This window comes from Myotis nattereri (genome assembly GCF_964212035.1).
Source record: "Myotis nattereri genome assembly, chromosome: 1".
Lineage (NCBI taxonomy): Eukaryota > Metazoa > Chordata > Mammalia > Chiroptera > Vespertilionidae > Myotis > Myotis nattereri.
Window position 1 is genome coordinate 9,590,720 of NC_138075.1, and position 23,493 is coordinate 9,614,212.

At 39.7% G+C, this 23,493-nt stretch overlaps 1 protein-coding gene across 4 annotated transcripts in view; it reads left to right on the plus strand.

The window, feature by feature from the left end:
- The window catches only part of UNC79 (unc-79 homolog, NALCN channel complex subunit), a 226,455-nt gene that overhangs the window by 121,801 nt on the left and 81,161 nt on the right, over positions 1-23,493 (plus strand). For 3 of the 4 annotated variants that reach the window (XM_081097313.1, XM_081097312.1, XM_081097314.1), the window contains 9 exons: positions 2,118-2,259; positions 5,261-5,340; positions 5,425-5,573; positions 7,617-7,774; positions 10,769-10,950; positions 13,196-13,397; positions 14,033-14,212; positions 15,607-15,672; positions 22,974-23,260. In XM_081097313.1, the coding sequence (XP_080953439.1) occupies positions 2,118-2,259; positions 5,261-5,340; positions 5,425-5,573; positions 7,617-7,774; positions 10,769-10,950; positions 13,196-13,397; positions 14,033-14,212; positions 15,607-15,672; positions 22,974-23,260 (1,446 nt within the window). The remainder of the gene's footprint in view (positions 1-2,117; positions 2,260-5,260; positions 5,341-5,424; positions 5,574-7,616; positions 7,775-10,768; positions 10,951-13,195; positions 13,398-14,032; positions 14,213-15,606; positions 15,673-22,973; positions 23,261-23,493) is intronic. The other variant, XM_081097315.1, reaches the window with a different exon arrangement.

The window sequence follows — 23,493 nt, forward strand, 5'->3', positions numbered from 1 at the left end:
GGAACAGCTAATATATAGTATATATTTAGCTACTCCATGCATTAGTTATTTCCTGTTTAGCTTATTTTCCATCGAAGTCACACACATCTATCCTGATACCATCATAGCTAGGATTATTTGCCATCTTCTCTTTTTCTTCCTTTCCCCTAATGTTTGTCTAGGTATAAAGCGACTTAAAAGTATTTTTTGAGGGACAGTATACATTCTGTAAAATGTTTCTTCAGTTTTTAAATACCTTTAGGCCACCGAACTCGTTAGTCCTACCTGTTGCAAAATAACATCCCTGTAGTATGGTCTTTTAACATTGTCATTGGGCACTTACTATAAAGCAGTCACAGTAGTAGATGATGTGAAAACAAATTAAAATCAAAAGCTTAGAGTCTAATCAGGAAGATGGTTAAATAAATGAAAAACAGAAGACAGAGTGATGAGCATTCTGAGAGAGGCATGTGCAAGGCAGCTATGGGAGCGCAAGAAGGGACAACAAATCTGCCTCAGAGGTGTGATAGGGACCCACAAGGTCTCCCTGGAGGAGATGCTTCCTGAGCTTTATTGAAGGAGGAGTGGAATGAATGAAATGGAAGTGGTAGGAGAGCAGGACTTTTGAGACCCAGAAAACTCTCTGTTTAAATGGTGTAGAGGAAAGTCGGGGATGATGCACTCGGGAAACTGCTAGTAGTTCTGTGTTGTTAGAGCAGTGAGGAGGGTGGCAGAGTTGTGAAAGTTGAGTCAAGGAAAGACTCAGTTTTTACTCAGATTTATTAAGGGCTTTGTTTGCCAAACTAAGAAGTTTGGATTTTGTCTCAGTGACAGTGGGGACGTGCCAAAGAATTTTAATCAGGTGATGATACACTTTGATGAATTTGAGAAATTCATCCTGTCAGTGGAGGAGAGAGACGAGGATTTGGACATTGGGGGCAGGGCTCTATCCGAAGGTTAATGTGGTCACTCACGGAAGAAAGCTGGGGGGCCCGAATGGAAACGGTGGTGGATGAAGGGAAGGGGTAGGCCTGACAGACTTCTCAGGGAAGGAGCAATGGCACTTGCTCAGTTGGCATTTAGGAATGGAAAAGTTGAGAACAAAGCTGTGTTTTCTTGCTTTGGAAGTAAAAGCGTTGCCATTTACAGAAAATTGTTACTGTAGTAGGTAGGAGAAGTGAGTTTTTGGGCAAGAGTGGGATATGATGCAGTCACATTCAGACATAGTGTTAAGTATAGGCACATTGTTTTATATATATGTATATATATATATATAGCTAAGTAAATTCACATTGTTAAGTATATATTGTTAAGTTATTCACATATATATGTATATATACATATATATTCACATTGTTGTACAATCAATCTCTAGAACTTTTTCATCTTGCAGAACTGAAACTCTATACCCATTAAACAGTTACTCCCTGCTCCCCTTTCCCTTAGCCCCTGGAAACTACCATTCTATTTCCTCTCTCTAGGAGTTTGACTACTGTAAATACTGCATATAAAGGGAATCATACAGTATTTGTCCTTTTTGTAACTGGCTTACTGTAACATCTAAAAAGTTCATCCATGTTATAGCGTGTGTCAGAATTTCCTTCCCTTTTCAAGGCAAAGTAATATTCCATTGTATGTATATACCACATTGTTTCTATCTGTTCATCTGTTGATGGATACTTGGCTTGCCATACCTACTTCTCTTTAACACATATATTATAGCTATTTCTTATTCCTTTTGACTTCTCTAGACAATCAATATATCTATGTTAAATGTTGATGCAAACTCCTTATTATTCCCTGCTAATTAAGTAGTTATTGAACAAAATGTTCCTGGGTTGGCATCTCTTGGTGAATAGGGCACACTCACAGGGATTACAGCAGAGATGGAAAGCAGGCCTAAGAAGATTTAACAACGTTTTTGATATTTTCCATATTATTTCAAGGGAATGAAAATGTTTCACTAACACCTCATGTAAATTTCCAAGGAAATAAGCTCAAGCCTCCTGTGCGGCAGGTGCCTCTGCCCCCAGGGCTCAGCACAGGCTGGGCCGCAGCAGGCAGGCAGCCGGTCTCTGTTGCAGAACCTGTTACATCCCCACGGCTGCTCATCTGGCTGCTTGTCCTGTTCGTTCCAGGAGCCCACAGACAGCCTTGAGGACAGCCTCCTTTCTTCCAGACCCGAGTTTACCATAGGCCCTGAAGGTGAGGAGGAGGAGAATCCAGCCAGCAAGCGCGGGGAGAACCCTGGCAATCACACTGAGCCCGCGGAACATGCTGGTAGGTGAACTCGGGCACACCCAAGTTTGCACAGGCCCAACGTTCAGAACCCTGGTTGCTTAGGTGACCATTGACTTGCACAAGTTCAGACTCGGCTTCCTTAATATAGACTTGTGCAAATGAATCATTTCCCCAGATTATGAAGGGAACAAATCCAGGATGTGTTTCTAGTGGATCGAGGTCACTGAGCATCTTTCTGGCAGCAGGAGCTTGTCATCGACAAACACCCCCCTGCTTTAGTGTGAAAAACACCACCTCCCTACTTATGGCGTATTGTGTTCTCTGTGCAGAAGTAGCCGTGAACCAAGGTGCGAGGCAGAGTGGAGGGTGCTGACGCTCTCCACAGCCATCAGGGCATTTGGCCAGAGCAGAGCATGCTGGGACAGAGGCGATGGAATTTGGCTCCTGTGCCCCCAGAGTACAACCTGGACTCTGGACAGGCTCACACCTGAGCAATTTGTGCTCTAGTGCTGATTGGCTCGCTCAGAGCTGGGAGGGAGGATGGTCTGTTGCCAGTTGCTCAAAGGCTCAGTGGGGCTAACTGGGGACAGCAGGATGGCAGAAAGGCCCGGAATCATACTCTAGCTCCACACGTGCTGAAGGAGTTTCAGGAAATTAGGATGTAACCCCAGGTGCCTCTGGGAAAGCCTAGCTTTTGGTCTGCACTGTGGCATTCTGGGGATAAATCTAAGTAGTTTTTAATCTTCCTATTTCTACTATCCTTTCTATCATTCCCTCAATCAACAGCAAATATTGTTATGTGACTATTGTGTGGGGTTCATTGTAGGTCCTGGGGTGTCATATTCAGATCAAGGTAACAATATTATTACCGCAGCGTGCTTGGTTGGAATTGACTGCCTCTGCATGGATTGTATAAATGGTCAGTTGAGTATGGCTATCCTGGCTCACATTATTTAGAACCATTGACACTTAGAAATTGGAGGAACACCTGAGATGACCTACTTCACTGGTTTTCATCATGTACTTGGAGTTGCACAGGCTCTCTGTGTTTCCTGTGGGCCTTCCTTATGTGGGGTGGCTATTGGTAGGAAGATGTGGGTAAATGATAAAGACTCAGGCTGCCCACCTTGCTTCAACCTGACTGCACTGACTGGCTCCCTTTCATATAGTGGAGTTCTAGGTAAGATGTTCTTTGAACAAAGTATTCTGTAGAAAAGAAATTTGAAACTTGCTGATTCTTGTTCAGCCTTCTCACGTTACAGATGAGGAAAATACATTGCAGGTGAATTGAACAACTTGCTATTTTCATGTAGCTTGTATTACTCATTTCCACTTTATGCTTATCATGCTGCCCAGACGGTAATGGAGAACTTGAATCATCCAAGGAGTTGAAATACAAACAAAATTAATGACCTCCGACTTCCCTCCCCCTATTATGGGTGTCTCCTGGTGGGAGTCTGGGAGTTGCATACCCAAGTATTGTAACACTAGTTAGTGGCAGGGTGAAGGCTAGAACCTGGGTCTCCTGGTTTACTTAGAATTAATTATACTTGCTGAGACCCGGGCCCAGCCTGTGTTAATGTCTAAAAAAAGCAAAGATTTTACTTATGATCCAGTAACCTGTAATCTTTATATGCAAACATATTTTTCAAACCTAAGACAGCACACAAAATCAATTAGCTGCCACTTTTATTTATTTATATGTAACATTTTATTTGAACAATGCTTAAAATTAAGCCATTTATTTTTATAAATGACTCTTTTCCTTGCTCAGTTGTTATAACCTCCGCTTGTTTAAACATTTGGTGTATTCGTCTTCTTCAAGCACGTATCCAGGCTCCCATCACAGCTTCCGGTCCACTGTCCTTCTTTTGCTCTCTGCTGTCTTGCAGGACGCAGTGATAAGTGGGCTCCTCTGGGAGGTCTCCGTTAATTTCCTCCCAAGACCAGCCTCCCCCGCTGCTCAGTGCCCCAGTCCTGCTCCTGCTTCGCGGCCTCCAGGCAGTGGTCTTGAGCTCCTCTGTCATAGAACAGCCGGGTGCTCTGCCCCATGTTCAGTGATTTCTCCCCGCTTGTAGAGGATGTCCTGTTTCTGCATTTTGTGGCCTGGTGCCTATTTCTTCTGGCAGTCAGATATCTCTTCTATTAAAAATATTTTTAAAACTTTCACACTAGACAAAATAGAGTCGGGTGTGGATAGCAAGTATTTAGAATACATTAGGGTGGAAGATCTCTAATAAACTATCTAGTATAGATGCCAAGAGGGTTTGACTTCTGTTGTTTCTGATCCTAGGAATTGCCAAAACTTACAACAGTGATTGGAAACCATTTTACACCAGTTTCTACATCTGGTTAACTTGTGAATTCTTTTTTTAATATATAATTTTTATTGTTGACAGTATTACAGATGTCTCCTGTTCCCCCGCCCCACCCCTTCAACCCCCTCCACCCAGCCCCTTGTGAATTCTTTTTCCTAGCATGCCTCATATAGAATGCCCGGGCCACTCTTTACCATAGAGGCAGAGATTTTAGAGATGCTGATAAGGAAATAAAGCCAGGAGTAGTTGTTCTGATTTGAATATATTCACCTTCTTTCAAAAGTTCCCTTTGTCCATGGGATTAAATTCTTCCTTAGGTGCTAATACAACTTGAATACCTCTCTTTAATACTTGCTTGCCTTCCTTTCAATCAGGAAAGCATACCTAGCCAGGCCTCAGGCCCCTCCAGGTAGCGGCAGAACTAGTGGCCCACAGGGGCATGGGGCTGGGCTAAGGTCGCCTCAGGGAGCTGGAGACATCTGAGTACAGGAGGACTAGGTGAAAAAAGGAAGCTGAGAATCCTGATCTAGAAGGTTTCCTTCATTTGCATCATAGAAGGGACATATGCTAACTTAGAGAGCAAATGAAAACATTATACACTTTAAAAATGTACATCTTCTATATCTGTTTTTACTCCTCTTGACTTTATGATCTTGACCAGTTCGTGAATGGTGGGGGAAAGAAGGAGTTATGCTAACCTCTGTGTAATTATTTCCTCACAGCAGTAAAGAACGATACTGAAAGAAAGTTTAGCTACCAACAGCTTCCAGTAACGTTGAGACTAATATACACCATTTTCCAGGTATATCTTTTGAAATATTTGATTTTTTTGTTTGGTAGCATTGCTGTTTTAGATAATTCTGTAACCATGTGGTTTTTTGCATAGGAAATGGCTAAGTTTGAAGAGCCAGACATTCTTTTTAATATGCTCAATTGCCTGAAGATTCTCTGTCTACACGGAGAGTGTTTATACATTGCTAGAAAAGATCATCCTCAATTTTTAGCCTACATTCAGGATCATATGTTGATTGCAAGGTAGGTCTTCCTTTTTTTGTTTATATGTTAGGCTTTTTTGCTTATATGTAAGTCTTTAGAATAACATGTATCAACTTATTTGTATTATTTTTCTTAGCCAGGACAGCCTAATCATCTATGGGAACTACTTTTATTATTTTTATTTAGTTTGATTATTAAGTATGTCAATATGAGTAATAGTAATTTTCTTTGCTAAATACTATAGAAATAGAAAAGGCAAAATAAAGATTATGTGATGCCTTTCAGTTGTTAGATGGCTTAAGAATATAGTGTACCCTAGATGAACAAAATAAACTGATGAAAAAAATAGATCCAGAGCCATGAAGCAGACTGATGAATTTCAGAGGGAAGACGCGGGTGGTGGGTGGGTGGGGAGAGGTTAACCAAAGAACTTATATGCATATATGCATAACCCATGGACACAGATAGTAGCATGGTGAAGGCCTGGGGGTGGGCAGGTATGGGGTGGAGGGAGTCAATGGGGAAATAAAAGGGGACATCTGTAATACTTCCAACAATAAAGATAAATTAAAGAAAAAGAATATAGTGTAACCTAGAAAAATGTCAACAGCTACTAAGTTAATATTTACCTACTATAATTGAGCAAGGACTTGGTTACACATTTAATTAATGACAGGGTTCAGACTAGATCCATATTTTTCTGATTTCCACAATTCAGTTATAGCATATGGTATTTGAAAATTACTCCTTTTCATCCTATAAGTCTAGTATGTCTTCTGAGATACCAGCAACTTTAGTGACTTGTATTCTCCATAAATTGGAGATACTGTGCCACTCCTCCCATCTTTTAGGGGTACATTATGAGTTTTTTAAAGTCACAAATAGTTTCAATTCTGGATTAACTCTGGAGCCAAAAGACAACAAAATAAAACAACAAAAACAAACAAAAGGCATACTTTAAATAAATGAATAAAAGACTTGAAACTGCTTAGATATTACTAGAGGCCCAGTGCACAAAATTCTTGCACTGGTAGGGTCCCTAGCCGCTGCTGGCCGGGGCCTCCTTCCCTTTCCCCGGCCGGCCCCGCCCCCTGGTCAAACTCCCAGACAAACTCCCGGTTGAGGGGACAATTTGCATACTATGCTTTTATTATATAGGATTAGTAAAAATAGACCTTCAGAATTATTCTGGTAGAAATTGATAGGAACGTAGCTAAACTTGCTAAGGTACATTTTTGACCAGTAGTGGTCTGGTTTTAGGCAGGGCTGGCACTCACAAGGTGTTACTAGGATTTCTCTCTCCCTTTCTCTCCTTTTTTCTCTTTCTGTCTCCTCTCCCTTTCTCCCTCCCACACCATCATTTTGCCTCATTCCATCTGTATGGGCTGCTTCTCAGCAGGCTGTTCCTGTGAGAAGGAGAGAGATCTTTCTGTCCCAGAGTCCATAGCTGGACAAGGATTCCAGCATTCCCATACTTACGTCATATGTCCACCCCTTGACTAATCACTCGATTTTCAGCATTGAAGCACTTTGATCAGCATGGGTTTTGTGTTCACTCTTACAATAGGAAAAGGGGTGGGTGGATGGGGCTTGATTGACAGCTCTGCCAGTTGAAGAGGCTGTTCTTATTTGAAAGAGTTGCTCCTTGCTAGAATAATTCGAGGAAAAGGCTGCTGGGCAGGCAAAACCAACAAAACTTCCCAGATGTTCAGTATAAGAAAAAGAAATTAAAATCACGATCACTTCACCAATCTTAACATAACTAATATCAATTTGCATATTATTTAACAGTCATTATTCATTTATTACTTGAATTTAAAATATACAATTAAAATTTTTTATGTTAAAATGTAATGTGAAGTGGTGTTTTTCTATGTTGTTCCATAAAAGTAATTACTTTAAAAAGACATGAACAGAACAGAGCATAGGAAACGTTCATCAGAGGATCATCGTCTTGTGGATGAATGCAATTTCACTGAAAGCATCCTGACCATCTACAGGTTAACTATACAATTAAGATAATAGTATTTTCTTCCTAAAAAGGTTATCATAACTGTAACCTCTTTGCTTCTTGGCTTCCAGCCTGTGGAGAGTCATCAAATCCGACTTCTCCCAGTTATCTTCACTGGCGGTTCCTCTCCTGCTCCATGCGTTGTCACTTCCTCATGGTGCTGACATCTTCTGGACAATCATAAACGGCAACTTCAACAGCAAAGACTGGAAGATGAGGTTTGAAGCAGGTACCTCTGTGTAGTAACAATTCTCTCTGGATCACATTACAAACCAGATGTCCAGTTATGAGCTCTCTTCCTGCCTTCCAGTTTCCTTCCCTCTTTCTACAGGGCATTGTCCTGCTTGCCGGTATTCTTTGTTGTGTCTACTTAGCTGAGCTTTGTCAATAGTAATATTTTACAGAGTGATCTTTAGGGAGGGTGGCCCTGCCTAGTTTGCCTAGGGTAGTCCCAGTTTATGCCTGTCCTCCAGGTATATTTATTAATTATCCACTGTTTACTTTCACATGGATCCTGGCTTAAATGGTCAACCTAATGGGTTACTTGTATCAGCATTACTGGGAGTGTTTGTTAAAAACACTGATTACAGGTGGAACCTTGGTCCTTCAACTTAATTAGTTCCAGAAGGTTGTTCGAGAAGCAATTTGTTTGAATATTGAATCATATTTTCCTCATTAGAAATAATGTAAATTGAATTAATCTGTTCCAGATCCCCAAAGGACTCCCTGTTTTAACCTTTCTTAGATAAGTACATGTTGAATATACTGTTTAATCTACAAATAAACACTTCTTTTCTTAAATTTTTTGAGTCACCCCCTGCTAGCCTTCACTTTGAGTACTCCGTTCAGGGGTGTCTCTTAGGAGGTCAGTATGCAGCTCCTTCACTTTTTCACATATCATTGTCTCCGAAATGCTATCACTGTCTGTTTTTTGTTCATCTGAATCAACAACAATTTTTCTGCCTCTTCAATGGCCTGTGCTCATTGTTTTCTGAGCACTTTCACACCCTTAGCAACATCACACTCTTGATGGCCTCTTTATGTTTTTAAATTGTGCTAATCCATTTCTCCAGTAACAAAAGCAAAAAAAAAAGAAAAAAAAAAAAGAAAAGAAAATATTCACAGCTCTGATTATGTTGTTTTTCTATTCAAAACATTTTAATGGGTTTTCAATGTCTAGAGAATAAAGTTCAGACGCCTTAAATGGACATTCAAAACCTCCCATGGTCTGACTGCTCGTGCTTGTAGCCTCATTTCTCACTCATCTTTCTTCACCTGACGTTGTACTTTCCTCATTGCTTCCTACTGCCCCTCACCCATATCTTGGCCAGTCTCTGTTCTTAGTCTGAAACCTTCTTCCCTTCTAGAACCCACTCAAAAGCCATCTCCGTTTGAACCACCTTCAAAGGCCCCCATTGAGTTCCATTTCTCGGTTCCCTTGGTGGAAAGTGTTTTTAATCCTCCAAGCTCCCATAGCATTTTATTTATACATCACTAACAGCATTTACAGCTTTTTATATTACATTTTGGTTTTAGTTGTACCTGTTTATCTCTTTTAGCCGACTTGACTTTGAAGTCAAGACCTGTGAATGATTCACATGTTAGTCTGCTTGGGCTGCCATGACAGAATACCATAGACTGGGTGGCTTAAACAACAGAGTTTATTTCTAACAGTTCTGTAGGCTGGGAGTCCAAAATCAAGGTGCCAGCCAATGCAGTTCCTTGGTGAGGGCTCTCTTCCTGGCTTGTAGATGGTCACCTTCTTCCTGTGTCTAGTTTTCCTTTTGATTTTTATAAGGACACAAATCCCATTGTGGGGGCCCCACCCTCATGACCTCATCTAAACCTAATGACCTCCCAAGGTCCCAACTCCAAATGCCATCACATTGGGGGTTAGGGTTTCATGTGTAAATTTTGGGGGGGCACAATAATTCAGTCCCTAACAGTTCATTTTTCCATTTACTTCCATCTCCCCAACAAGTACCTAGGATGGTGTCTTTAAAATAAGTGAATTAGTGGATTTATTGAATAATTACTAAATGTGGGATTAATAAAAAGAGTATAAGGGCAAACTCCTGCTCTCAGAAGCTCTCAATTTAATTGATGGGACCAAATACAAACATGTAAAAGGTTAAGAAACTATAAAGGTGTAAATATAATTCAAGATCACAAAAGAAGATATGTCATACAGCTAAATACGAACACACAAACACCATATCTAAATGAATAGTATTTTAAAAATATATATTCTTACTCATTTCAGAGAGGAATGGAGAGGGGAGAAAGAGAGATAGAAACTTCAATGATGAGAGAGAATCATTTATCGGCTGTCTCCTGCACGCCCCTACTGGGGATCAAGCCCACAACCCAGGCATGTGCCCTTGACTGGAATAGAACCCAGGACCCTTCAGTCTGCAGGCGGATGCTCTATCCGCTGAGCCAAACCAGCCAGGGCAATGAATAGTATTTTTGCAGGAGTTTATGGTATGGAAAGACCACTCTAGGAAGTCAGAGTGGACTTCACAGAACATGTAGAATTTAAACAGCAGATTCTTTTAAGGATGGTAGAATATCCATTAGCAGAAAAGAATAGAAAGAATATTCTAGGCTGCTAGAATAGCTTAAGCAAAATACTGAACCATTTCTATTTGCATGAAACTATGTTGCTTCACTACCTTCTATGGCTTTTTTTCAAGCTCTGTTTTAAGAGTGGCTGGAATCATTTAACATAGATTTGTAGAATAATTAGAAATCTATCAAGTAGGGTGCATCTATTTTATGGAAGACGTACACTGTACAGCCCCGGGAAGACTGGTTGTCACTTCACATCATGACACGCTAAAAGTGGAGTGAAGGGTCCAGAATCTAGAGCCAGGACTGGCGGGTACCTCCCACCTCCCTGTGGAACCTCTGTGGACTGGACAAAGAAATGAGCACGGAGGCATTTTGAGTAGTTTGAAACACAGCTGGAAGTTAAACAATGGGAAAGACCATTAAAAAAAAGAGAGAGAGAGAGACAACCCAAAACTAAATCAAGGCTGCCTGACAAAAATACTGCACTGAGTAGAAGTGGTCTGTGCTGCCCGAATCACTCAAAAGGAGGCACTAGACGTTCCTCTTGGTATTTAAAACCAGTGTCTGCGGGCCCAGAGTTACCCTGTCTCTGTGGGTTCAGACTATCTAAATACATGTCATTCTTTGTCCTCTGCCTTTTACATTTCAGTGGAAAAGGTGGCCGTCATTTGTAGATTTCTGGATATTCACTCAGTGACCAAAAACCACCTGCTGAAGTACTCGCTGGCACACGCTTTCTGCTGCTTCCTGGCGGCTGTGGAGGACGTCAACCCCGCAGTGGCTACCAGGGCTGGGCTCCTGCTGGACACCATAAAGAGGCCGGCGTTGCAGGTGACGTCCCTCCGTGTGTAGCCTGCTCTGCAGGCGGCTTTCTGCTCTGCTCCACCGAACCCCGAGTTATGTGTCTCATAAACACAGTTACTGCTGCTGCTGCTGCTGCTGCTGGAAATTTTTAAGTTGGGAAAAACATCTCAGAATCACATCGTATTAACAGGCCTCTTATTTTTATATGTTGATACTTTCTTTTCAGTCTTTGTCTATGTGTGAATCACTTCTGACAGATGGAATTATTGTATAACGTTTTTGGGGGGCAGATTATTAAATGAAATTTGTTTCTACCATTTCACTGGTTTCTGGGCTAAAAGTCCTTTTAATTGAGGCTAGTTGCTAAGAGAAATCAGGTAAATTATAAGTCCAGGCAAACCATGAGAAGGTAAATATGCTACCAAAATGAAATGCTACAAATTAAAGCCAAAGTAACATGAATTATAAGACCTGGAGAGAGTTGAATATTTATCTTATTTGGCTCCTGTATTTTTAAAAATTTATTTATTTTTAAAATATGTTTTTATTGATTTCAGAAGAAGGGAGAGGGAGAAAGAGAGAATCATTGATTGACTGCCTCCGGCACACCCACTACTGGAGACCGAGCCCACAACCCAGGCATGTGCCCTGATTGGGAATCCAACTGTGCCCTCTTGGTTCATAGGGTGATGCTCAACCACTGAACCACACTGGCCAGCTGGCACATGTATTTTATAGTTGAAGAAACCAAGTCTCAGAGAGCTAATGTCACTTATCGAAGGACACAGAGTGAATTTTGGGAGAACCAAAACTAGAATCTCCAAAGTCCTGATCTTCTGTTTTTCCCCATTGCCACCTGATTTATCATTATTTCATTATTATTAAAGTTAATAATGGCAAGAGCTAACATTGATCAAATAGCCATTGTGTTTTCAGGGCAGTGTATTAAAAGTGTCCGATCCTGCATTATTTCAGTTAATCCCCACAATAACCGTTAGTATGTTCCCATTTTACAGATAGAGAAGCTGAGGGTTAGCAAGGTTAAGTAATTTCAGAGTCACACGGCTAGTAAGTGGTAGAGAAGACTCAGGTCTGACTCATAATAAAGTCATATTCTTAACTCTGTGTTTGTGTGTGTGTGTGTGTGTGTGTGTGTGTGTGTACACTGCCTCCCAATCAGTGGAAGGGTTCTTGTAAAAAAGACTAAGAAGAAAGGGCAATGGTACAGGATCTGAAATATTCTAGGGTTGTGCTGCCTACGGATGCTCACCTTTCCTTGTAAAAACTTGCAGTTGTTTCTGGATAGTCCTTCTCTGTTGGTCTTAATAAGACTAGGTGGTTGTATGTCTTACCGCCGCTCAGGGCTGGAACATAGGAGGCACTCATTAGATGAGAGTTGGATGAATTAATAGGATGAATTGCAGTTTTTTAAAAAAGGGAATCGTAGACTTATATACAGTGGGGCCTTGACTTCCGAGTTTAATTCGTTCTGTGACGGAGCTCGTAACTCAAATTACTCGTATGTCAAATCATAAAGTGAACAAGTGAGACACGTGATGCTGGGCTGATGTGGCATTCACTGTGACGTTCACTGCGCCAACTAGTGGTGGGGTATCTGAAGCTGGCTTGTAACCCGAATTTTAGCTCGCAACTCAAAGCAAAAAATCGGCCGAGAGACGGCTCGTATCTTGAAAAACTCGTTAGTCGGGACACTCGTAAGTTAAGGCCCCACTGTACTAGAGAAATAGATGCTCAACCCATTATACCTTTGCTTTTTTATAACTCTATGTTTCACTCACATTCCAAGAAGATGACTTATGTTCTTTTAGAATCATTAAAAGAATTCTAAAATCTGAATTTCTTTTAGAAATTTTAATTCTAAATTTTAGAATTTAACATTGAAAGGAAATTTAAAGACCACCTTTTTGTGTATTCTAAAATGTGTCTTTGGAACTATGCTTCTCTGATAGAAACTACAGACATTAAGAAAAGAAACATTGGTTTGAGGATATTTGGGTAAAAAAAAATAGTAACATACATTTAGTTCAGATTTCTAAGTCAAAATTTAAGGGCTATTCTGCAATTAGGAGAAGCTTTTTTTTGGTATTTTTCTACCAAAATTTGCAGCAAGAAAGCTTTCAATTGGCTCATTTCTACATTATAAATACAGATTGAGGAGTTTGCCTTGTTTCACTGACTTTGCTTAGTGTATTTGCTTTGAAGCAACTTAGATGTTTACATCTGACTTTGCTTTCCCCCTCTTTTTCCCCAGGGTCTGTGTGTTTGTCTTGACTTCCAGTTTGACACTGTGGTTAAAGATCGACCCACAATATTGAGCAAGCTTTTGCTCTTGCATTTTCTCAAGCAAGATATTCCTGCTTTGAGCTGGGAGTTCTTTGTCAACAGATTTGAGACACTTTCTTTGGAAGCTCAGCTGCATTTGGATTGTAACAAAGAATTTCCTTTTCCTACAAGTAAGCAAAAGGAAGAACTTGCTGTATAGAGTCGAGGTTCCTATGCTTGTGCTTGCTAGATAAGCAGAAGATACTATGTGCGTAGTTCCATTTCCCATTATGGAGGATGCCTTGACTTCGTGTACTTCATCTCTCAAATGTTTGTTGAATACCTACTGTAATCATCCTCAGATTAACTATTTTCTGGCATTCCGAAATCCCAATTTTTCTAGTTCCTTTAGGGGACTTGTGAGAAACAATTGTGACTGTGTGTTCCTTAAATGCTATTCAATCATCATGATTGTAATGCTTGTGAGCAAGTTTGTAAGAGATATTTGCACCTTGCAAATCCACTCTCTCATGCTTCTTAATCAGGTACCTACAGCTCTGACTAGATGGGGAAAAGACTTTGGTCAGTCAGCTAGTTATCCAGTGATAACAAAATCAGATAATTTAATCTTATTTAGACGATAGTCATGAAAGGCAATAGTCAAGATTTTTCATATAAGCTTTCCTGAAGAGAGAAAGGTGAATGAGCCATCTATCCATGAAAGATGGTTTGTAATACTGAAAAATATACACAGATGAATGGTTTTAAGCTAGTTGCATAACATAGGAGTTAAGGAAAACGATAACCTCTAATTCCTTTTGCAAAGCTATCACTGCTGTAAGAACCAATGTCACCAACCTCAGCGACACCGCACTGTGGAAGATCAAGAGGGCTCGCTTTGCAAGGAACCGCCAGAAGAGTGTGCGTTCCCTGAGGGACAGCGTGAAAGGGCCCGCGGAGTCCAAGAGGGCGCTCTCCCTCCCCGAGACCCTAACCTCCAAAATCCGTTGAGTATCTTCTTTCATCCTTCCTTTAAATCTGTTTAACGTCTTTCTCAGGGTGACTTGTCTTGTTGAATGTGCATAGAGAGTAGCGAATTTAGCAAACAGCTTGGTCATCAGGTCTGGCCTTTGGATTCCCTAGAGGGTCGCCCCAGGGGTGTTAGTGCCCTGGGTGGCTTTTCCCAGTTTTGGGGTGAAGCAAAGCCTTGATCTAACAGTAGATTATTCAGTAGGTTGTTTTGAAATGTGGAAGGCAGCAAACCCATTGACGCTTGGCATGAAAGAAGCATCTGCTCCTAAGTGCTCAAATGTGAAGTTTGCACCAGCCTGGATAAGAGATTCCTGAGAAGACTTTGACGTTGTCATTGAATGCATGGTAGAGGCAGCCAAACAAGCTTCCAGACAAACAAATAGTAATGGTTGCTTTTGCAAAGACAAATTAGGCCGAGAAGTTGAATTTTTGCCCAACTTAAACAAGCTTCATTGCCAACTTAAAAAAAAAAGACCATATATACTTGTTTTCTAAAGGTCTTTCTTTATATTGCAAGAGAACAAAATTTCTCTTAAATTACCAAATCACTAGATGAACTCTAATGATTAGCAATAGCTCATGAATGGGAAATAATTAAAAATTCATAAGTAAATCATCATATTAGTGAATGGATATGTTTAAATACATTGCTAACTTGTAAAATTTATGAAATGACTTAATTTTTAACTGCTGTGAAGTTAATAAAAGAACCCCATAAAATGTATTTCTTATCCTGTTAGAAGCTGAAAAGTTTGCTTTTTCATTGGCACTTATTAGAAGACAGCCTTATTGTAACATGACCATTTTAAATCATAAATATGATTTGATTTTATTTATTGCATTTTCCTCTATTTTTCGACAAGCTAAGGATATGTAGTGTTTTGAACTTTGGAAGAATCAATAACAGCCCTGTAAGCAATCAATAATCTAGGTGTTCAGAGAGCAAAGATAATAACAGGTGCCCATTTCAGAATATCCTGTGCTAATGTGAGGCCCCAGATGAAACTGAATCAGATTCTAAAATCCAATACCTCAATCAAATAAATTACAATTTCTCTAAGAACGTCCCAGGTCTTTTAGAATCTAACTGATCAGTTTGGGATATACAGTTTACTTATTGTTATTTCTTGTTAATTGATTCACGTGACAATTCTGAAGGTTAAGAATTAAAGTAACATTGCAGGATGTTCTTCAGATTCAAATGAAACCACAAAACTTTTGTGATATAAACATCTACTATGTGATGCTAATTACAAATAGGAAAACTAAACTTGCCCCTACTATCCAATGCAGTTAGCGCTAAGTATATTTTCTAGGCTCAAGTTGTTTTTAATGCTTATTTAAATAGAGTTGTTGTTGATTTTTAAGCTGTGAGGTTGACCAGGCAAGAGCAGTCTGCTCCAGCTCTCGGTGGGACACCCGAACAGATGCCAGGTGGGTACTTCTGACTTGAAGGGCTGTGTGCAACTGTCTCCCACAGGTGGACAAAGGAAAGAGTGCGGAGTCTCTAACTGGACCACAGTGACATAGTTAGGTTTGGCAAGCTCCAAGGTCTTCCCCAGGTGCTCAAGCGTTTGGGCCCCTGACAGAGCAATTCCTTTTATATTATTAGCAGATGGCTTTTGATGCTGGTAACTTTTGGTCCAGTAAGAAGCATCTTGTTACCTGAGTACGCACTGTTCCCCAGAGAGCCAGTATGACTAGAACCATACCTAGTACTTATATTTGTATGTGTATTTACACATAGAAATATTATGTTCATACATATCTGCTATAGGAAAAAACATACATTTCATTCGCATTTTAAAAGGTCCTACATTTGAACCACCATCATTCACTTATCCCCTTAGTCATTCCTGATTCTTTGCAGCTCTACATGCCTTTCTGTCTCAGAGAAAGAGTTTCCATTGTTTGGCGCATCATGGGAACATATCCAGCTTGGCACAGTGTAACTGTCATTTGATGTTCCTGAATTATCCTAAGGGCTGAAGGCAAGACTATTACAAACTGAACGTTATTCACACAAATAGTCCCATAACTTGTTGGGAAAACTGTGAAGGTTCTGAGTACCTGCTTATTTGTCAGAAACAAGCTTGGTAACTACCATCTATGTATCATGCTAACAAAGATTTTGTTTTTCTATTATTATTTTCTAAGAATAGTTTTAAGGTAAAGTTTTCAGAATGGCCTCAGAAGGAAAATTTTAAGTAGGGAGATCTTGAAGACTGTGTGTTTGTTATGTGTTATAAAAATGACTCTAGAAAGGGAGACAGTGAGGGGTGGGGGAGGAGCACAAGATTATGATTGCAGATGGTAGATGTTGGCCAGAGTGTATTTTCTCTTTTATTTATTTATTTATTTATTTATTTATTTATTTATTTATTGTTTATTTATTTTTTAATTTGTTTCTGGCGCCCATGACCGGAATCGAACCTGGGACCCTTGGATCCACAGGCCAACGCTCTATCCACTGAGCCAAACCAGTCAGGGCTGTATTTTCTCTTTTAAAATTGATGAGAAAAAAGGGATAGCAAATACTTGGCAGAGTCTCTTACCTTATTTTGTGCATCACTTGTGCCTCACCTGTGCTGAGATGGAAGAAAGATAAAATAAGAACATCTGATTCTGACTTCACTGCAAATGTGAAATCCATCCAGGTCCCCTTCAGTTAGAACTTTTTGATAACTGTCTTATGCAGTTTCACAAACTATCTTTATTTGACCCCATCTTTTCTTTTTGTCATAAGGCTGAATTGGAAAGCTAGTCTGTAATTATTATCACCCATTATAATAATCCAACCTCTCACATCTCTTTGGGAAAATGTGTATATATGTTTCTTAAAGTGAAGAAAAGCTTCAAGCATTTAATTGTCCCATCTAAAGTGACAAGATGGAACAAGGGCAACTGAAAGCATTGTTCATGTTAAGCATAAATATCATTTACATGACACTACCATAAGCAAAACTTCTTTAGACTTGGAAACTTATAAATTGCTTATAAGATGATTTCAAACTAGATTTTCAGTTTTGTATTATTCACTGGACACTGAATGTTTTAACCTGGAAGCAAAGACATACCATGACAGTCAGAAGACTACAGGATGGTTTAAGATAATAACTAAATGGAAATCGAAGAACTTGCTATTGAATATACTTTTGTTTGGTGCAGATAATGAGCTCCTCTGTGCAAGACCTTGTATTGATTAGGCCTGAAGTAAAGGCTGAACTTTTTGTCACTGGATTTATAATTTATGGCTCTCTGATATGAACATGCACAGCAAATTTGCAATGGAAATACACTTGTATAGAAGGTATACTCTGCGAGGCTAGCGAAGAGCTGCATTCCTCCATGACATTTATGAGTCAAATCAAAGGACTTGTGCAAATATAAAAAATTCATAGAATTCTATAGCTGAAATATTAGAAGTAGGCTAATATTCTCATTTTACAGAAGAGGAAACTGAGGTTCCCAGAGAAGAGTAAGTGCCACAGGTTTGTTGGTAACAAACAGATCTGGGTTGTAAGCCCAGATGTCTTGATCTCCCTTGCAAGGCATGTGTGGTAAATGCTAGTAGGAGCTCTACACTTTTATTTAATCCCAATCGATGAAATATATACTTTTACCTGCTAATCTGAAATTGTTTAATCCTAATTAGATATAAGCTTTATTTTCACTAATGCTGTGAGAACCAGGAATTCTTTGTCTTTGATGATTCAGAACATCTGATGAATGTTAATGTTGAATACAAATTTCACCAATGCTGAACATGATGCGTAATGCTGAACAAACAATAACCACTCCATGTAATCACATGGGATTTAATTATATCTTGTTCTTTATCTCTTGGAATGAATAATTAAACAGTAGTAGGTAAATAATATTTCATATATGTATAGTGCTTCTATCTATGAAGTGTTTTTATGCAAATCATCTAATTTTGATTTTACAACTATGGCTATATGTAAAGTATTATTTTTTTCACTTTACATATGGACAGGAACACAGGTCCTAAGAATTAAGAAATTCTGCTTAGGTGGTTTGCTGAAGATCACGTATAACTAGTTAGGGATAGAACTAATACTTGAGTCCAAGAGGCTTGATTTGCTTTCTTTCCACTATAGCCTCCTCCTGAGGAATTGGTTTTAGGATATTCCTACCCTTTGGGATGAAATGAGCATACCAGTCTAGTTACAGAGCTGACCTGGGCATTCAGGTCTGCTACAGTGAGCATCCAGTAAGCCATGAGCATCCAGACCAGAGGATCTTTCTGGTTAGAACCTACAGATGGGTCTAGAGCTATCCTAATCCCTATAGGGACATGGATGCTCTACTCCAGCCCGTAGAGAAATCCTAAGATCTCTTGGTCTGAATTTGTATCAGTAAGAGAAGGTGCCCAATGCTAGGTACCCAATGCTTGGTAACATTGGTGAAATTAGTATTGACCTTCCCTGCTTCCCTCTTAGGTTCCAGCCTGGACTTCCAAATTGCTTCTCTTTTGGGCTCTCCCTCTTTTTTCCTAGAAAGATGGTTTAAAATTCACATCTTCACCAACTTCAAAATACCTATTGATTATTTTGATCCAATAAATCAAAGAGTACAGTTGTTTTTTGTAGGAATGCCCTTGTTTGAAATGATGGTTTTGGGAAATGACAGTTTCCCAAATGATAGGATGTGGGGTAGGAAGAGGCAAAGGCAGGGATGGGGAGCATATGAGGATGCAGAGTTTGTCACCAGCCTCAACTTTACAGCCTCTGTGGCCAGGTGCACATGAATGAAGCTTTAAGTTGAGTTAATGAGCTAGGGAGACCAGTGAGGCAGTGTGGCCAGACCTACTGAAATAATACAACCTCATTTATAGGGCGTAACCCTTGGTTTCTCTCGACCAAATGCAGAGTAAACTCGTGGAAGGGGTCCTTTCTTCCTCTACTTGTCACATTGGTTTGACAGTGGTGGCTGTGAGCTGACTTATACAGAGGAATGTTCCCTAGCTGTTTCCAAACATTCCTTGCTGTTTGGAAACTTCATCAGTTTTTCTCCTATAGAGAAGATAAGATCTGAAATACTTATTTGAATTCAGTATACGTAGACATTTATGAATAATAAGCATCTACTCTAAGTCAGACACGGCCCCATATTCTCTGGAGGTTATAAAAATGGATGAAGCATAGCACTTGCCTTCAAGGAGCCTTTGCTCTTATAGGGGAAATAAGTCAAGTGAATGAATAAAAAGTTCTGCCTTGCATAATAGCTATTTGTCCCAGGAGAGTTAAGAAATGCTGTAGGAAACTTCTGTTCATTCTTCCCTTCCATCCTCCCCTCTTCCCTCCTTTCTTGTCCTTGGACATTTTGAGTTTAGGGATCACATCTAGTTGCTGAGAGGAAGGTGGGCACAGGTAATAAGAATGGCTTCTGGGGACCAGATCCAGAGGGTTAAATTGGGGATGGGGTGGAGGACCACTCCACAGGTGAAGAGAGAACGTGAGCAAAGGCAAAGGTGGGAAATGTTGGTGACATTCTGAGATCCGTGAGTAGCCCAGGTTGTAAGGATGCTGAACATTTGGGGTGGATGGAGTGATAGGAGAAAAGCAGGTCCTGATCTTGCCTGGCTCCAAATTGTTTGAATAAATAAAATTGTACTATACTTTGGAGTTTCGATCGGTTGTACCACTCTCTGGACAGATTGCAATGGGCCCAGTCTATGTTCAAGTTATGGTAGGATAGCTCTCTCTACCTTGTGATTATAAAGGTGCCTACCTTTTCCTTTACAGAAGTGACCAAATCTCTTAACACATTAAATCTCTATAGTTAAAACAGATACAGGAATTTTATGGAATAGAATTCAAAAGTGTTTTAATGGTTACACCTTAGAGAAAATATTGTAGGCATTTAATTTAAAAATGGAAATTTTGTAACCTTTTAGATAACTAATTGCTGTCTTGAACAATAAAGAAAATGTCAACTTTTCTAAGCTCATTTTTCTTATGGATTTGATTAAGGTAACTCCTCTTAGTGAAGAGTGTACCAACCACAAGCTTACAGTGTTGTAAAGAAAGAGCACAGACTTGCAAAGCTCACAACCAGAGGGGAAATTATTGGAATGCAAAGAGGGTTTCCCCCCACTTTATGCAATAGGTCCCATTAGCTAGTCCTTTTTTCAATAAATGTCATGGTTTGTTAAGGAGCATTCATTCCTAGCTATTCAGAAACAGCAGAGTAAAATCAGCCAACTTAAAGCACGGAAGATCAACGAAGATGAATCTAATATGAGGACAGGGCATTTGTGAAATAATACTTACTCATTAGGGAAATACGATTTGACAGGAAAAGTTAAGGTTACATACTTTATCTGTAATAGTGTCAGCAATAAAAATAAAGAAAAGTAAATAAAATGAATGTCTTCGTGCAACGAGAAGAATTTTGACATATTTAAAGGTGAAGTCTGATGGTTTATTTCCTAGACCCAAACTGGGATAGAATGAAATGGAGAGCTGATGTCCTAGTTGGGCCTAGTCTGGGGTCCCCTTTCTTTTGTATTGAGGTCTCTAGATTCTCAGGGTCATAAAACGAAAGTGCAGCTCCTTCTCCAACCCTCCTGAGTTCCACTTTTAACTTTGGGATTTTGGAGTCCAGCCACTCTGGACTTGAGGTGGTTGAGCAGGACTGAGTGATTCGTGCTGTCTGAAATCTTGCCCCCAGAGCTAAAAGGAATTGAGGAATGAAGCTATATTGTAACAGCCATCACTTGCTGCTATAATAACATTGAATCCTTCAGGGAACCTAGATTTTCACACTTGTCAGATTCTTGGCCCAAGCTTGCCCAGAGCAATAACCTTCTTCTAGTTGTAAAGTAATACTCTAGAGGAAAAAAAAAACACCAAGATTAAATGTTATTCAATGTTGAAAAAATAGTTTTCTAAACTTTTTCTATTTTGCTTTATGAGGATTTACATAGGTATTGTTTTTGGTTTGATCTTCTATTCAAACTTTTAATTATAATTACAGGGATGCTTCACATTTTTGGGCTCTTGGTGAAATAGGGTGATTTTTTTTAATGATGTCTGATGCATGGCTAGTAAATAATGATAATATTAACAATTGAAAATTTATTATTCACTCCTCATGTGAAACACCATCGTAAAGAAATCCTTAGGTTTTGTTTGAATAATTTTTGGTAAAATTTCTCTAAAGTACATTGCACATATTTTTCCCTTCATGGACAGACTCTATGAGATAGAACATGTTAATGTCCTAGGGTCATATTGAAATATGTCAGACGCTTTCCCTTATGTTAGAGGCTCTTTGACTTACATGATTTCTCTGCCTCTTCATACATTGTAAACTATCCCTTCTCAGTGTGTCACTTTTGAACAGACCAGCATTCTTCTGATCATCTGGGGAAAACTAGACAACCTAGTTGTTACCTTATGTTCGTTCTGACCTAGTCATGCCTGAACCTGACATTACTTTCATGCCCCTGCTGAAGAGAAAAGGGTTTGGGCTTGAGGCAGTTGATTTCCACAGTCTCCAGAAATGTTTCATCGATCTCACTTCTCTTGGCTGTGTCCTGGAAGACTGAGATTTTGCCGATTAAGTTAATGGGTGTAAATCACCTAGTTTTTTGTGTGTGTTATTTCCTTAACACCGTCATCATAAAATAAACTCGGTCAAGTTTTGGTTTGTAATGATTTGTAACCAAAGCTTGTCATCATTTAGCAGAACTGTTCCTTGCAGGATGCGAGATGAGAATGCGGGTGTGCCTACCTAACCCACCAGGCTAAAATGGCTTCCAATTTAGCAATTCTGATGCAACTTGTCAAAGGAAGGACAAGAATAGCCCCTACAGAGAAACATGGAAAAACAAATCTCACTTTTCCTTCCCCCAAAGTCCTAAACGAAACCAGATCAGAAGAGGCAGAAAAACAAAGAAGACAGGGTCTAATTTCTGACTCTGAAAAATAACAGAGAAAGTCAATGTCAGGGAGCTGCTCATCATAATTTTTTGTGGGGTTAAGAATAAGTCAAGGGCAAAGGTATTCTCTTTTTCTTTCCATGTGAACTTTCAGCTCACCTTCATGTAACACCACCCCCCCTGGCCCCCGCTTTTAAAAAAGTTCATGCTTCTTTCTGTCTGTGGCCCACCCTCCCTTCCTGTATGTTTCTCATTACATTCAGCAGGGCTTATAATTTGTTATTTAATTTTTACTAAATTATTGAGAGACTACACATTGCTAATACTCAGGATTTGAAAAAGAAAACTTTTCCCCCCACCAGCTGATTTATGAACATAACTGAATTGAGATAATAATTTAAACAAAATAACCCAGTGGATGTCTTTGTGCTCAGTGGGTTTTAGAATATTATTATTATTGGTTATTCTTACATGCTGATTTTACAAATGGAAGGGGAACTTCTCTTTATCACTGAGGATAAAACTTTGCCATTAGATGAAGTTTATTTGGGTGTTTGTCTTACTGTTTGAAGAGAAGTTAGCGTTGTCATGCCCATTTTTATTTCAAATTCCTTTATTATTCCCCAATTACTTGGTTGTAGATGGACACACTAACTTCTACCCTTGGACTAATGCTTTGCTTAGTAGGCCATATTGTGCCTTTAAGTTTTTCCAAAAAATAAAAATATTTAATGGCAGAAGAATGTGCTTTATACATTAAGGGAGGTTTTAGTGTAAAGTTCTGGGTGGAGGAGCCATCCTCTGATGGCCTTTCTTGTACTGACAGGACAACAATCCCCTGAGAATGACAACACCATCAAGGACCTGCTCCCAGAAGACGCTGGAATCGACCACCAGACAGTGCACCAGCTGATTACAGTGCTCATGAAGTTCATGGCCAAGGATGAGAGCAGCGCAGAGTCCGACATCAGCAGCGCCAAGGCCTTCAACACGGTCAAGCGGCACCTGTACGTCTTACTCGGCTATGACCAGCAGGAAGGTTGCTTTATGATTGCACCTCAAAAAATGCGCCTGTCAACTTGCTTTAATGCGTTTATTGCAGGAATTGCCCAAGTAAGTGTAATACAGCTTTTGGAAGTCATACCATTGGACTCTCAGGAGAAACAAGTAATTAAATCCATGTAGCCAACATCAGTTGAGTGTAAAAGTTTGTACAAATTACTTTCTTAGGAGTCTGCGAGGGGAATATACAGATGAGTAAGATTCAGCCACCTAATGTCATAAAGGGAGTTTGGGATTTTGGTGGGGGAGGTAGTATAAAATATATATAACATAAATTTACCATT